The sequence below is a fragment of the Chelonoidis abingdonii genome, chromosome 22 (genome assembly GCF_003597395.2).
Source record: "Chelonoidis abingdonii isolate Lonesome George chromosome 22, CheloAbing_2.0, whole genome shotgun sequence".
Classification (NCBI taxonomy): domain Eukaryota; kingdom Metazoa; phylum Chordata; order Testudines; family Testudinidae; genus Chelonoidis; species Chelonoidis abingdonii.
Window position 1 is genome coordinate 27,438,131 of NC_133790.1, and position 16,614 is coordinate 27,454,744.

Genomic DNA, 16,614 nt, shown 5'->3' on the forward strand with positions numbered 1-16,614 from the left:
ACTATGTGCGGGTGTCATGTTGGTTGTAGCAATCTGTATATAGCATGTGGTTCTAACAGACAACACCTTATTTGCACTGTTCTTGTCCACAGTTCTTCTGTTCTTTGAGTCTTTCTCTGCATTGGTGCATACACGCAAAGATACAAAGGAACTCACCATGGGTCTAGATTAGTGTGCATATAAGGATGTATGCGTGTGTTTGTATAGAATAGGTGCAAGAACACAGAACAGATATAATCTGAAATGCAGCTGCACATATATAACCGTCTATACACACATCTCTGCAGTTCATTTCTGCCTGTAGTCATCAGAAAATATTTATAATATATTAAAATAATAGCGGGAGAATTACAATATATGCAGTCTGATGAATATAGGCTGAAATTAACCTCGGATGTGTGTATAGACGGGTACATATCTATGTGCATTATAGGTCTGTATCTTACAGATCGAGCTAAGACGAGTTGAATAATGGAGCTAACTGGCTTCTCCTTTTATACCCTGGCAATTTAAACCCGGGTCAGTTATTTGTCCACAGTCTCTGAAGGGCCGAATGCAGAGCGGTCCCCCTTTCTATGGTTCAGACCCTGTGAAACACTCTGCCCCAGCGGCTCCCCCTTTCTCAGTAACGTTGGGCAGGGACATGCCAGCCACACACCGCGTAGCTCGTACGCGCTGCTCGGGGGGAATTTTTCAGACGAGTTCGTTTGTGGCCAGGATTAATGAGAAACCGAAATCAATCCGCCTCCTTTCATTTATGCTTTTAACGTCCCTGGAGTTAAAATGCTCTGTGTGAGGGGGGTCACCTGCAGCATATCAAAGACCACAATTACGAGTCTTTCCGGAGTGCGTTTCCTTGAGGGGGCGGGTCGAGGAAGGACTCCGATCATAAGACAATCAGTGTGAATTATTTCGTGGTAAATGAACGCACTCACAGCCCCCGAGAATAGCTCGGACCTTGCAAAGTACCCGCAGGCTTCGCTTTAGCGGCCTTTCCTGCTGGCGTTATGTGCACACGATGGTAAAATAAATTCTTGGCGTGGGTATCTGGCTAGAGCGCGGAGCAGCTTTCCGGGAGCTGGCTGGTGGGTGAAATGTGGTGACTATATAAGGTGCGCAGGTATGAGTGTTCGGATATTAGAAATGTGGCCAAATAAACGTGAAAAATCAGGATAATTGTTATATTAGGTTAGCTAGCAAATGTGTGTGAATATGTGTATAGTAAAGTGTGTATGAATATGAAACAGCAGCAGGTTTAGACTACATATCTTTATAAACTATATATTAGTAAGTATTTTATATGTACATAGACAATGAAGCAAACAGAACAAGGGGTGTGTGTGTGTATGTATGTAATTATATATATATAATTGTATGTATGCATATATAATTGTGTGTGTGTGTATATATATATATATAATTGTGTATATGTATATATTAGTGTGTGTGTGTGTATATATATATATATTGTGTGTTTGTGTATAAAAATTGTGTGTGTGTATGTTTTTTTTTAAATATTCACACATTTGCTTTGTATCTCCAGGAAGAATTATTCCATTCCAAAGCAAAAAAACAAAACCGACAAAACCCACGGGAATTTTCGTGTTGCCCCGAGGTACAATATTTTGACCTAACCACTGAAAAAATATTCCCTCCGATTTTTCTCCCCTCCCGCCTCACGAGACTATTCCCCTGGTCGTGAATTTCAGACTCTGCTGTTTGCTCTGGCGAATGATCCGTTTGTTTATGTATTGAACGCAGAACATTAATGGCTATTGACTTCTATTTATCCTACCAGGGGCACCTCTCTGCTACAATGGGGAATTTCCCTATTGACATATTAACTAGTGCAAAACATTCATGAAATACAGTTTTCTGACATCCCGAGAAGGTGCCAGACACGTTTTTGGTCTCCCGACTTTTAAAAATACAAGAAAACCAACGAACAACAAGAAACCTCTGTGCCTACAAATAGTTCGCAGAACACGGTCCTGAAAGGAGGCTGGGAAGACTCTCAAGAGGTTTTATTTCCCTTTGCTTTTTGCAGAAGGAGAAAGGTATCACCAAACCTCAAGCCAATTGCTTTGCCTTCGAAGAAAGGTTTTTAGTGAGTGTGCAGGGGAATCTATTTCTCTTAGAGTCTCGAGCCAGCTATGCAGCTGACCGAAGCGCTTCTCCCTGCACATCCACCTGGGTTTCTAACGGACCTCGTTTGCTGGTGGTGCTCAGGCGCTTGCGAGAGAGATTATTTTATTTCTAGCAGGATAGCTCCGGGCTGCGTTTAAGCTCTGCCCCTCACCCGCTCCTGGCCCCACACGGCTCCTGAAAAAATGCTGCTCTCCACATTGGTGTCTCTTCATTACCAGACTTAATGAAATGACTAACTAAACATTTGGGCACTTTTCCATTAACAATAGCTTTGTGCAACACTTGTCCTGCCCCCCTTCTTCTAGAGGGGTGGGAATGGGGGGGGGGCACGGACGGAGCAAGAGAACCTTATAACTTAATCTATTGTGCAAGCATTATCATTTGTCCCTCACATGACAAAAGGAAGAGGAAGCAGGGGATCGGCCTTCCCAACCCCCTCCTCCCCCCAGACACCTAAGTAAAAACAACCAAATCCTGCAAACAAACCGTCCCCCCTTGTTTAGCAGGCCAGCAGCAGCCGGCCTCGCTCGCTAAGCCATTGTGGATGGATTAATTGAAATACCTGTCTCCAAAACTCGGATTTACACACTTTCAATGCGCTCTTACTGAAACATTTGCAAATATTCGATTTATTAGGTTCAACAAGTACATTAATCCAACGATGCTAAGTGAAACGTACTGATGTCTCTATAGCTATACAGATTCACCTACCTCTAGGGAGATCTATCTATCTATCCCCATCCACCTCTCTATCTATCTATCCCTGTACACTGATAGATTCATAGATTCCGAGGCCAGAAGGGACCATTGTGAACATCTAGTCTGACCTGCTGTGTAATAGGCCCGAGAACTTCCCAAAAAATTCCCAGAGCAGAGCTTTTAAAAAAAAACAACTCATCTTGAGGTTCTTCACTATTGTTATGCATTTGTATCTGTTTAACTGTATTTCCATCTACCCAGCTATGGCTACACCCACTAATCTGTCTATTGTTATTTATTCTTATCTATCCTATATCCATTGCTGTACCTTCTCAGATGTCCTCCCCAAACATTCCAATCTGCCTAACCATCTATAGACATTCTTCACTCTGGTTATACATTCTGATCTATCTTATTTTCTGTCTATCTGTCTACACCTTCTAATCTCTCTGTTGCTAGCTAGATCATCTATCAATAACATGTTATCATCTAATCTATTTTATCTATTGCTATAGCTTCTCATCTATCTAGCAATTAGATAAATGATCAACATTTTATCATCTATCTATTGCTATACCTTCTCATCTATCTATCTATCTAGCAATTCAAGACAACAACTTTTATTTTAACTCAGACATATTTTCAGCTCTAGAACATTTCTTTAAAAAGGTTAATTCGTTCGAGCCATCACCTTGCGCACAAGGTGACTGGGCAATTTAAAAGTCCGCAGGACCTGAAATTAAAGAGAAAAATCATATACAACAGCACAAGCACAGCAAGGCTCTCTCTTTCCAAAGGGGGTCTGCTTTCCTACTTCTCCTCCTTTCGTTCTCATGTTGACTCTGGTTTTAAAGATGTTGTAAATTACTCAAAGTAAAACTTTTTTTAAATGCCCCCCCCCGCCCACCAATCTGTATAACAAAGGCCAACTAGCTCGGCAGGGAGTCAATTACCTTCATATCTGAGAAGTACAAAACAGATAACTTTTCATCCCAAGACATTGTCTGAACCTGCCTTCTCCTAGGGGACCCTCCCCTCAGCATGCCAGTGGCCTAAACACCCCCTAGATCGGGGTCCTTTGGCTTTTCTCTTTTTTTATTTGGATTCATGGAGATTACTTGACAAAAGAGCAAGAATTTCTACCTTTTCTGCTTATGCAAAGAGGCCATTAGCTGCTTTCACTGGCTTTCTGTTGACACTGAGGCGAAACAGAATTTGTTTTGCAGGTGCAGTGACCTCCCCGAGATCTCATTCCCCCCAGCTCCCCCAGAAGAGAAAGATAAAATATTAGGCCCCCCCTCCACCGCAAAAAAAAAATTCAAATCTGCACCCACCCACCCCTGCAAACAAAATAAAGGTAAATACTTACTTAGCCCCCGCACCAGGTAAAACCTACTACTGAACAATAGTGGTGCCTTGTTTTTTTCCCTCTGTGCCAAGCACAAGGCTGGAGCCAATTTAGATATGCTATAAATTAAGAGGTTGCCATGGCCACTGCCTTCTCATTGGCCCTTGGCCTCTCTACGTTCCGCGAGACGTCACCAAATCTGAATAAGGATGCGCGAATTACTAAACCGGGAGACAAAGCTGAAGATGGGAACAGCGTGAAAGTGGAGAAAAGTCCCAACCAGCCCTCTACACGCAGGAACACGGGGCTCCTGGCTTTCTGTGATCATTGTGTGTTGTTATTAATCCCGTTCGTGGACCGGCGGCTTCCACAGAGGCGCTGGTGCTGCTCCAGGCCGAGATGCTGCTAAATTGAAAGGCACCGGGAGAGTCACCCCCACCCCGGGATATCTTTGCTCGGCTTCCCCCCACTGAACCTGCTGGGGAAGGTGCGAGGGGCGTGGGGGAAGAGAGGCATCGGCCTTAGTGGAGGGAGTCTGGAAAGCCCCCGCGGCACTTTTCGCCTGCCCTCAGGGCGCCCGGGAGAAGAAGGCACGAAGCTGCCAGTGGCGTTCTCCGTTTCCCTCCCTTGCGCTCGCTTGCGGCGGCGGGGTGGGGGTTGCCTTCTGCTTTAGTTTGCCGGTCTCGCCTTCCTCTGCGGAGGTCATGATGGTGCATTGTGCAGGCTGCGAGCGGCCCATCTTGGACAGGTTTCTGCTGAACGTGTTGGACAGGGCATGGCACATTAAATGCGTCCAGTGCTGCGAATGCAAGTGCAATCTGACTGAGAAATGCTTCTCCAGGGAAGGCAAGCTTTATTGCAAAAACGACTTTTTCAGGTAAGTCCCGCAAAAAGGAAGCGAACCTTTTCCTGAACTGCTTGGCTAGCATAGCGGGGCAAGGTTATCTAGCGATACCCTACTTCGGTGCTGTGCCTAGCTTCCTAGCCACACGCTGAGAGCCCTCGGTAATTGGCACATTGCTGGAGTCTGCTCCATCGGTCGCTGTGGACTCCTCATGCTGCAAAAGGTGTCAGATCTATATGCCACTCCAGTGCCCCCAAAGGAACCCTATATGTTCCGATAAGGGGTATCCATTTATTATCCGCCCGCCAGATTGGTTTCAATGATTTTTAAAATCCTTTGTACCTATTGTCAATTTCCTCATTTTGCGATATTCCTCAGAGTTTTCTGTACAAAAGGGAAGATCCTAGAACTGGGGGCCGGGGGGAACTCCAGGCTCCTTGGTCACTCGGTAACCCGATTCGAATGTTTTTAATTTAGGTATATGCACGAGGCTGAGCCAGATCCGAGCTGATCGGATGCCAGGCCAGAGGGCACGGATTTGTAGGTTACTTTAAAAAAAATCATTCTGGAGTGAAGAAGAATAAAACTTTTCTCAGCAGAAAACTGATTTTCAAATGCCCCAGGCTTTAAAAACAAAGCCACCTGTATTGCGGAGAGGCAGAGCAGAAATCGGAATCAATCCGAACTAAAGTGCACAGAGAAGAGAGAGCGAAATATGGGGGGACATCCCCAAACTCCTTTGCTCCAACATTCCAGCCTGAACTGGGAATTCTCAAACGCACCCTAAAGTTCCTAGCAAGACTTTTGGTAGTCTAATTGGCTGTGCATGCACGGAGCAAACTTGTCCTGCACCCCCCACCCCCACCCCCAACCCTTTTCTTTTAAATCAACAAATGAACTCATTGAAAATGTAAAATCGCCCTAAATATCGCTTGGCCTTTTGTTTCTGGCTGTAATTGAGGTAAATGTGGGCATTTGTTTAGCTAAAGGGTGAAAAGCTCAGGGGGTGATTAATACAGAGGGGGGGAGACGGCAGTTTTCCTAGTCCTGTAGGCCCTGATGAAGGTGAATTTCAATAGGTTAAGTGTCACACTCGCCTTTACACATGTAAACTACTTTTAATGGCCCCTGTGCATTCAGCACCCCTCCCGCTGCAACTCCTTAAATGCCTTTAATGATTTTTGATAAGGCGCAGATGAGTCAATTAGGCTCCAGGATAAGACCAAAAAAATGACTTATGACTTCTAATGTTTTCACTAAATCAACGTCATGGAAAGTGAAGCGGTTCGAAGTTGTGTTTAAACAAGGGAGGGAAAAAAAACAGTTTTATTTCTCCCCTTATCCCCCATCGTCCACCCCACTTCCACGAGTGCCCCCAAACCGCTAGGGAGCCCGAATCAACGCCCCAAAGTGGAAAGTAAACTATCTGCCTTGAAAAAACAGGTAGGATCCTGCTGCTTGATAGTCATCATTCACGAGGGAAAATATACCCTTTCTGCAATGCAAAATAATGATAAAAATTAATTAATAACAACTGATAAATAAATCAGAGGGGTCTGGAATGCTGAAGAAAAGGAGGTAAAAACTCGAACCATTTTCAGCACTGATGTGGGGCAGGGGGAGACCATTTTTAGGATCCTCACAGCCCCTCTCCCCACCCGTGTTTTGAATTCCATAAGCAGCCCCCTGTTTCTCTTCTGGGTCTAACCACCCCGCTAACCAAAGTGTCCTGGTTAGATATTTACTGGCCGAAATGTGATATCATTGAAGAGGACACGAATATTCATACGAATTATGACTGTGCGGGAAGATCCATTGGTTACCTCCTGTGCCCTCGCGAAGTGCAGCCTGACAAAAGGATGCAAACACTCTGCAGCTTTCCGGTGCATACAACGGGGTGTAAAAATCGCTCCATAAATCCCGCGAAATCAAAGTGGGTCGTTATTTTTACACCGACTCGTGGCTGCTCTTTGAAGCGGCCCACCGGGAGCACACGCGTTCTCGCGCGTATATAGGAACCTGATCCCCTTCCCTCGCCTTCTGCTGAGCGGCGATCTAGCGCCCCGTTTATGTCTGCCCTAAAATACAGCTCCGAAAATGGCCTCTTCGCCTCCCAACTTGGGCGCCCCGGAGAGAAGGATTTTTCCTTCCTCCGCGCCGTGTCTGAGCCAAAGCTGTAGGTAAGGTCGGGCCCGCTTTTCACCTGCCGCAGATATGGGAGGGACCAAACAAAACAGACACCCCAGAATATTTCCCGTGGAGACGGAACTATTAAAGTGGGTGTGAGGGAGTGTCCATTTGTATGGAGTTAACAAGGGCATTCACACGGAAATGCGAGTCCTCTCTTGGGCTGCTTGAGACGCGCTTTGCTGGCCACGAGAGGAATAATTTTGCGCACGCATTTTGCAGGCGACCAAATCCTCTTTCCTTGCATTGTCGCAATCCAGGCAATTGCTTTAATGGCCTCATCTCTCGCCTCCCTCCACCCACGCGCCTGCAGTTGGGGACGAGGCACTTATAGACTGGAGGGGACTCTGAGGCCGGGCTGCTAAGCACCCAGGTGTTTATCTTCCTCCCGTCTCTCTCTCTCTCTCGCTCCTTTTGTTTAGGAGGTTCGGTACCAAATGCGCAGGCTGCTCCCAAGGCATCTCTCCAAGCGACCTCGTCAGGAAAGCCCGAAGCAAAGTCTTTCACCTGAACTGTTTCACGTGCATGGTTTGCAACAAACAGCTCTCTACGGGAGAGGAACTTTATATCATAGACGAAAACAAATTTGTTTGCAAAGAGGACTATTTGAACTCGCCCAGCTTAAAGGAAGGGAGCCTCAACTCAGGTATTGGAGCCTCCGCCAGCCTCTAACCCGGTGTGGGACCTTAGAACATAGGTGTGAATTCAAAAAAGCGTCCTGGAGGGTGGTTTTAGTTTCATATTCCAACAGCAAATTCTAGCAACCTGGGGACTTGAAGTCTTTTTTGTATTGGCCTCTCTCTCTCTCTGTCTCTCTCTCTCTCTCACACACACACACACACACCCTCTCTCTCTCTCTCTGGCACCAGATACAACCTGAGCTATAGCTGTCGGATACCCACAACCGTGGGTGTGTTGGCGGGGGGAATCCTTTCCCGATTTATTATTGTCGATCTTTATACACACATCTGTTTACCCCCCCTCCTCTTGTTTTATTTTTTCCCTATTTCTCAAAATATTTGCGGTTCGGAGAGGGTGGAGGGAGAGTAGAAAAGTGGACTGAAAACTGGAGAGGAGGGGGGGAAGGGGCTGGAAGGGAAAAGGATGGAGGGCTTCCAGGATTGGAAGTGGAAAACGAAGAGAGATTTCCATTTTAAACAAAATCCAGGCCGCATCAGCGGGTGCTGGGGGAAAGCGGCCTTTGTCAATTACACCTACAGACCCAGCTGGGAACGTGTGACCAGCCCGGGAAAGGGGTGCGTGGCAGTTTGGGGAGACAGGTGGTTTTTTCCGGGTTCCTGTTTGATTTGGCCACGAACATTACCTTCCCCTAAACTCCACCCACGCTCTGCGATCTTACAAAAAGTCCCATGGCCTGGGATATTTTCCTGGCTTCCTTACATGCGAAGAGAACCCAGACAAGGCCCCAAGCTTCCAGCCCTCCCTCAGGGGAGCGATCCCTTCACGGCCATGGGGCTAACGGCGTCGGAGGCCTTCCACCGCCTCCCTCTACTGAGAAACTTCCTTCCTTTCCCCTAGAATCACACACAACTCCTCAGATTTTCCTTCCTTTCTTCCTCTCGCTCTGCCTTTCCCCCTGTGGCGCCAGAGTCCCTCACGAATGGATCTGAATCCCCCAGCTCTCTTAGTCTGCTATGTCCGTGTCTCATTGTGAAGGGTGTGGACATAACAGGCGTCACGTACACATGAGCACGCGTTGTGGACCCGATCTTTGGAAGATGTCTCTGCATCAGGGCAGCGGGATCGGGCCCTCACTGGCCCAGCGGTCTGTGCCTGTGGCCTGTGCTCAACCCCTTTCCCTGGGCTCTGTCTCCTTTCAGCACCTGCGGCTGCATCTTGCCAGGCGAGCAGAGGTTGCCCGGCGGGCTTCACATGAGGGCCCTGTTTGGGGGTGGGCCCATTTCCGAGCCCGGGGTCAGGGGTTCGCTGGCTCCGAAGCGTAGGGGGATGAGTCAGGGCCAAGGCGGTGAATGAACTCCCCGAGGCCAGGTGGCTACAGCCAAGGCTTTGTGGCAGTGGGTTCTTGGCCCCCAGCGTGGTTCGGTTTGTGCCTGAAAGGAAAACGCTCAGCTGGTCCAAACGAAAGCGCTTCCTTCCCCAGTGTGGGAGCCTCGGGCCTGGGACAGCTCCCTCTGTGCCAATCGGCTGCAAATCTGCCATCCGGATCCAGTTACCCTGGTGTAAGTCCTATGCGACGCCCCGAAGCCAGGGGTTTCACACTGGAGTCACACCCTCTGCCTGCTCCAGTGGCAGAAAAGGCCAAGGGTGTTGTGCGTCCCTGTTGCCACATAGACCGAGGAGCCCGTTTTGCTGCTAATTCAGACCCCTCATTAACTCTTCGTGGTGTTCACTGGGGAGTGATTGATTCGTGTTACATTAGCGCAGAGAGGCAGGACGATCTGGCCTCCAGAAACGTTTAACCCCCTCGGCTCCCCTGCCTGGGAGGGACAGTGGGGGTGAGGGTTCCATCTCTGTCCAGAGTCATCCATCTCCCTCTGCCTCTCCCTTGCAGTGTCCTCCTGTACAGACAGAAGTTTGTCCCCGGATCTCCAGGACCCCATGCAGGATGATACAAAGGAAACAGACAACTCCACCTCCTCAGACAAAGAGACCACCAACAACGAGAACGAGGAACAGAACTCGGGGACCAAGAGGAGAGGACCGCGGACTACAATTAAAGCCAAGCAACTGGAGACTCTCAAGGCGGCCTTTGCTGCTACCCCCAAACCCACCAGGCACATCCGGGAACAGCTGGCCCAGGAGACGGGGCTCAACATGAGAGTGATCCAGGTACAGACAAGCCCGGCTACAAGGGGGGCCCTGGCCCAGCATAGGAGAAAGGATCAAAATCAGGGACTAGCGTGACGGCCCATAGCATCGCCATCGGCTTACCCAGCTGGGGCGCGCCCTTGCACTAGCCATTCCTGCGTCCCACTCCATTGGGTCACAGCGCTCAGTCACCTTTTGTTACATCATAGCCTGTCGCCATGGAGATGACTGTGACGTCCCAAGCGCAGCAGTGTGACTTCAGGTGGACCTGTGGGCTGTGAGAAGTGCGGGATGGAGGGGGGAGAAAGAAAGAAAAGGGATCTGGCAAGCCGCCAGTGTCGGAGGAAATTGGCATATAAACAAAGGCGAGGCCAAGCAGATCTTTGCTGTGAATATCTCCCCTTTGTAATCATTATGCACGCCCTTTAACAGGCTTTACGAATGAGATAACCCCCCATTTTACAGCTGGGGAAACTGAGGCACGAGGCAGTGAAGTGATCTGCTCAGGTGCACCCATGTGGAAAAGCTGGGACTCGAGCCCAGGGCGCCTCTCTCCCACCCCACTGCTCAATTCCTACTGTATCTCTCGCGGGGTTATCAGGATACTGAACGTTTCCTCTCGCCTAGCCAAGAGGCCAATTTCCTGTTGTCAATATTATGATAACAGGTCTAGTAATTGGCCACTGTTAGTAACGGCGATGGTGATCAGAGATTTTGTCTCTAGTTATATAATTGTTTTCCTCATCTGGAGAGTCCTCAGGCAAAAGCCAGCGCTCAGTCTCCCTCTCAAGCGTTCTCCTCCAAAGCCCAGTGAACTCAGTGGAAAGACTCCAGCCTCTGACGCTAGCCCTTATGCCAGACGTGCTGACCCACGCAGGCCTGGAGCTTTGGGGCTGAGCCTCCTCCGTGGAGCCCCCACGCACTCTGGGCAGCGCGTTGAGTGAGTGCTCCAAAGTGGAGCGACTCCCATTGACTTCATTGAGCTTTGGATCAGACCCAAGTTCCCTAAAGACCTGACTCAGCTCCCATCGAGGTCAAAGACAAGGCTCCGGTTGACATCAGTGGGAGCTGAAGCCAACGAAAATGGAGGCAAAAATCAAACAATGATCAAGCGGTCCCCACCTGACTCCGGGTCTGCGGGCTGTATCTGGTGCTGGGTTACACCTCCAGCCAACAGCTGGTGGGAATTTCTTCCAAGCACGGTGTCAACCTGCTACCTCAACCTCCCTTCGCTTTCCTGCTGACTGGTTTGAAGCCCTGTCAGTTCTTCACTAAACTCCCTTGCTCCTGTACTTGCCTGGGGGAACTTTCAGGCTAAGCCAGTCAGCGCAAGAGAGTTCAGAGCTCGACCCCCCACCCCCAAAATATTTCCATGAATCATAAATTACAAGTATTAAAAAAACCCTTTGTAAAGCATAGTGGAGTCTAGAGAAGAAGTTAACTCCAGTCCTTTCAACTGAGTCAACCCGAGAGCTGTCTCTATCTTGACACTTTGCAACAAGCTATAGTCACAGAACTGGTTAAGAGAATCTGTAAGTTTATATTAACGAGGAAATGGGCGGGGGGGGGGAGTAGACACAATCCCCAAAACAGAGACAGATTTGAGCTGAATCAGAGAAGAATGTTCGGGTCTCTTGCCACTGCTAAAGTAATACACGCAATGGCGGTTTTGCTGTACTGCTGGCAAATATACAGTGCTGAGCGTGTGAAAAAAAAAATTGTCTCCGGCCAAACAAAAGGAGGGGATGAAGGGCTCTGTATTTCATCTCTGAAATCTGCAAGATCGGAAAATGTCCAAGAATTCCCCCTTCCCTCCCCCTTTAGCATCGGGAGCTGTACATATTCATTCATGTACCTAGGTCTCTGTGTTCTCATTTATCGCTATGCATTTCTGGCTCTCTGTTGCTCTACGTGTCTGTCGATGGCTGGATAGCTAGATTAGGAAAGCAGGCACCCCCACAGCTGTTTGTAGTTTGAAAACGCCCTTTAAGTGCCTTTCTGACTATGTCTTCCAGGCTTTAGGGGAGGGGGGAAGGAAGCACACTTCATTATAAACCTCTCCAAGGGTGTGCAAAAATCCTTCATTCTTGAATGGTTCTGAGTTCACTCGCAACTTTCCTTTTCTTGTTAATTCAAAGCCAAGCTGCTCCATTGGCTAAAGTGCCGAGTTTAATCCCCCGGTTGAAAGTTTCTCCTCATTTTTCTTCAGAGCCTCTTCGCCTGCCTCTTGTAAAGGGTCCAGAAAGTACCCAGCTTGTCCAAAGAATGGAAAAGCGGATCTTCGGGGAGCCTGTCAGTTGGCGGGGGGAGGATGTGACTTGCTGCTGCCTTCACCTGGCAAATCCTGCAGGGAAAAACTTGGAACGTCTTGAGGCGATCATGTGAAGGGAACCCGCCTCTTAGCTGGCATCCTCTTAGCACCAGCTCCCTGCTCTGTCTGTATATGTGTGTACCGCAGCAGATCCGTGCGCCCCTGCATTACAGAGCTCAATCAGCGCGTTAGTCGATTAATCTAGAGACACATAGCGCAAGAGACAGGCCAGGCCGGTTAAAAGCAGGCAGATCCGAACAAATGAATCAACTTGTGCCTGCCCCTCCAAAGCGCCCGCGTGGCTTGGCAGGGCCTTGGGAGACAGCTGGGCTTGGGGTGGGTGTTGTCACCACGTTGCTGAGGCTGTTTAATTTGCCCGCAGGTTTGGTTCCAGAATCGAAGGTCCAAAGAGAGGCGAATGAAACAGCTGAGCGCGCTGGGGGCCAGGAGGCACGCCTTCTTCAGGAGTCCGCGGCGCATGCGCCCGCTGGGAGGCAGGCTGGATGAGTCCGAAATGTTGGGTTCTACCCCTTACACTTATTACGGAGGTAATGAGCATTTTATGGATCACTTCCTGGATGACCTCCTAACACTCCTTGTAGTCAAACATTGTAAAAAACCAAACACACACAGATCCCAGCGCAAACCAATGAAGGCAGGAGGAGCCTTTCTGTCTGTCTGTCTTTCTTGATCATTTTTCATTCTTTCACTTTTCTTTCTTTCATTTTTATTTGATCATAGTTTTTTCCTTCGTGTTCATCCGTTCATTGTTCCTTTGTATTTGATTATTGTTCGTTTTCTTCTTTCTTTCTTGTTCATCCATTCATGTGTTAATTTTTATTTGATCATTGTTCATTCTTTCATTTTTCTCTCTTGTTAATCGATGTACTTGTTCGTTCTTTTCTATTTGATCATTGTTCTTTCTTTCTTTCGTTTTCCTTTGGGTCATTTGTTCTTTCTCTCTCGTTTCTGTTTATTCTTTCTTTTGCCACCTTTAGAAATGAAGCCTCTGAAGTTTGAACTCTACTGCATTTTAGAGCATTTCACTGTGTCTTTTAAACGGGAAAGCCCGCTGCTCGCACTCTGTGGCAGCTGGCCGGGAGACTCTGGAGTCTGTTTTTAAGGGAAGGTCTTGATGCTTTCTCCCAATCCGGTTCACGCCACTTCTTCCTTCCAAAGTGCTAGCTCCGGATTCTATTCATTGTTACCACCTTTCCTGGCTGGGCGCGGGGGAAGGAATTTGTGGGTCTAGTAAAGTTGTTACCTTCTGTGCCTTGAACCGAACCTCGCCCGAGTACAGCAAACTCCGGCGCGTAGGTCCTTGTCCGATTGCCTGGAGCCCCGCAGCCCGGAGAAGTCGTGGAACAGGGTTTCTCCAGGTGTCTCCTTCTACTCGGAGGTTGTACGTAGACGGGAGGAGATGCGGTGTGTATGGGGGGGAGGGGGCTTTGCCTCCCGTCCCGTGCCCCTAGGGTTAGATCGCACCCATTTGCTGCCGATGCAGTCTGGGGTTCCCAAGAGAAAGGGACGAGTTAATCTCCGGCTAAAGCCCCCTCTCCATCCCGTGCGGGGCGTCACAGAGAAGCTCCACTGGGATGCTGAAGGGCTCGCTCCTCCAAACTTTACTACGGGGAGTAAATTTACTCCTCCGGCGCGCGGTCCTGCCCTGGTTACCTTACTCCTGTCCACAGCCAGGGGCCGGATTCTGACCTCAGTTACCCCTGGTGTGAATCCGGAGTCACTGCGGTGTAGCCGACCCCGGATTCTGGCTCTGCAGGACTCGTCGCCTGAGTAAAGTTTACTCCCAGGAGTAAACGCTCCGGATTTAGACCCATAACTGGCAAATGATCATGAAAACCGCCGCACAGACAGGAGGAGAAACATTCCTTCCCTGCGGCTTGGGGGCTGTTTCCTAGCCAGATGAGATGCGCAGGGGGGTGGCTGTGGTTGTGTGGGTTCGGGTTTTGGAGGCAGAAGGGGGTTCCCTTGTCTTCCCGTCCCTCCCGTAGAAATACATCGCATGGCAGATGGAGCGCGCTCCTGCCCTGACATAGCTTGGGTGGGTTTTTTAAAGGAAGCAGCAGCTTTAGAGAAAGTAACTCGTGAAAGGCGGGGACCGCCCTGCTCTGCCGCTGCTCCCCAGCAGCGAAACCCCGGGATGTTGGGAGTTCACTCAGCGCCCAGCTAGACTCGCGCTTCTGCAAACCCGCCGCAGGCGCTCGGCGTCCGGGGGCCCGGGCAGCCACAGCCCTGGGTTGTAGCGGAATCGTGCTGGATCCGAGGAGTTTAAATACAGCATCTTCCCAGACTTCCCCTCTTCCCATCCTTGCACCCGTGTCTCTTTCCTTCCATCCCTCGTCCCCTCCTCGTTCTTCCATCCCTTCATCTTTCCTTCTTCTCATCCCTTTCTCGTTCTTCCATCCCTCCTTCTTCTCATCCCTTCATCCCTCCTTCTTTCCTTTTTCTCATCCCTTCCTCGTTCTTCCATCCCTCCACCTTTGTCTCTTTCCTTCCATCCCTCCATCCCTTCTTCTCATCCCTTCCTCGTTCTTCCATCCCTTCATCTTTCCTTCTTCTCATCCCTTTCTCGTTCTTCCATCCCTCCTTCTTTCCTTCTTCTCATCCCTCTATCCCTCCTTCTTTCCTTTTTCTCATCCTTTCCTCGTTCTTCCATCCCTCCACCTTTGTCTCTTTCCTTCCATCCCTCTATCCCTTCTTCTCATCCCTTCCTCGTTCTTCCATCCCCCCACCCTTGTCTCTTCCCCTCTTCCCATGCCTGCACCCTTGTCTCTTTCCTTCCATCCCTCCTTCTTTCCTTCTTCTCATCCTTTCCTCGTTCATCCATCCCTCCATCCTTGTCTCTTTCCTTCTCATCGCTCCATCCCTCCTTCTTTCCTCCTTCTCATCCCTTCCTCTTTCTTCCATCCCTCCACCCTTGTCTCTTTCTTTCCAGCCCTTCTTCTTTTCTTCTTTCTATCCCTCCATTCCTTCTTCTTTCTTTTCATCCCCCATACCATTTTCTTTCTTTCTTCCTTTCTTTCCATCCCTTCTTCTCTCCATCCCTCCATCCTTGTCTCTTTCCTTCTTTTCATCCTTCCATCTTTCTTTCCACCCCTCCATCCTCGTCTCTTCTTCTTCTCATCTCTCCTTTCTTTCCAATCCCCATCCTTTTCTTTCTTTCCATCCCTCCCGCTTTCATCCCTCCATCCTTTGCTTTTTCTTTCCATCCCTTCTTCTTTCTATCCCTCCATTTCTTCTTCTTTCTTTCTTTTCATCCCCCCTACGTTTCTTTCTTTCTCTTTCTTTCCATCCCTCCATATTTTCCTCTTTTCTTCTTTCTATCCCTCCATTTCTTCTTCTTTCTTTCTTTTCATCCCCCCTACGTTTCTTTCTTTCTCTTTCTTTCCATCCCTCCATATTTTCCTCTTTTCTTCTTTCTATCCCTCCATTTCTTCTTCTTTCTTTCTTTTCATCCCCCCTACGTTTCTTTCTTTCTCTTTCTTTCCATCCCTCCATATTTTCCTCTTTTCTTCTTTCTATCCCTCCATCCCTTCCTCTTTCTTTCCATCTTTCCAACCCTTCTCCATCTTTCCTTCACTTTCTTTCCAGCCCGCCCTCTCTCTCCCCTCCTCCCCTGCTGCTCATTGGCCCGGAGATACCGATCACGGATCATTCTCGCCCAGAAACCAACGCGCTAAGGCCCCAACTGGCCAAAGCAGCGGGTAGGAGGGAAGGTGAGGGCCGGTTGCCATGACTTTGCCACCCTTCCTGTGGCATCTGTTTGAAGGGTCCCCCCCCGCACACACACTCGCCCTCCCTCGCCTTGAATGCGAGCTCAGCTTGTCGAGATCCCCTCTAATCCCCCTGTTAGAGATTCCGTCCGGTCCTTGGCCAAGTTTGCACCCCTGCAGCAAGCAAGAAAGGGCCATTGTGATGAAGCTGTCTGCCTGAACAGAGCCCCGCTCCCGCCCGGCCCCCGCCCCCCCGCGTGTGTGCCCGGGAACAAAGCTCCAGCTGCACCCTTTTGTACCTCTTTCAGACGGCATTTGTTCCAATTACCTCCGCACTCCCGGAGCATATGGAAGGTCACTATCACAGGGGCCGGACCCCGCGGGTTTCCTCGTTCTTTGCTCCCCCTCCCCGCTCGGGCCATGTGGCCCCGGGAAATCCGGCCCCTTGCCCACATGCGGCGGCCGATCTCTCCCTAGCGGCGCCTGATGGGGTACGGGGGGGGGCACTGAAGGCAACTTGGGATGGGGGGGAGAGATAGAATCTTCTCTGTTTCCT

General features: G+C 49.2%; 2 protein-coding genes across 2 annotated transcripts in view; both read left to right on the forward strand.

Moving 5' to 3' along the window:
- Nucleotides 1–16,614, forward strand: part of RBM19 (RNA binding motif protein 19) — a 478,789-nt gene that overhangs the window by 393,201 nt on the left and 68,974 nt on the right. The gene's annotated exons all lie outside the window — the stretch shown is intronic.
- LHX5 (LIM homeobox 5) overlaps nucleotides 4,729–16,614 on the forward strand; it is a 14,408-nt gene continuing 2,522 nt past the window's right edge. The window contains exons 1-4 of the mRNA XM_032788901.2: nucleotides 4,729–5,072; nucleotides 7,649–7,872; nucleotides 9,760–10,037; nucleotides 12,710–12,875. Of these exons, the coding sequence (XP_032644792.1) occupies nucleotides 4,900–5,072; nucleotides 7,649–7,872; nucleotides 9,760–10,037; nucleotides 12,710–12,875 (841 nt within the window). The 5' untranslated portion in view covers nucleotides 4,729–4,899. The remainder of the gene's footprint in view (nucleotides 5,073–7,648; nucleotides 7,873–9,759; nucleotides 10,038–12,709; nucleotides 12,876–16,614) is intronic.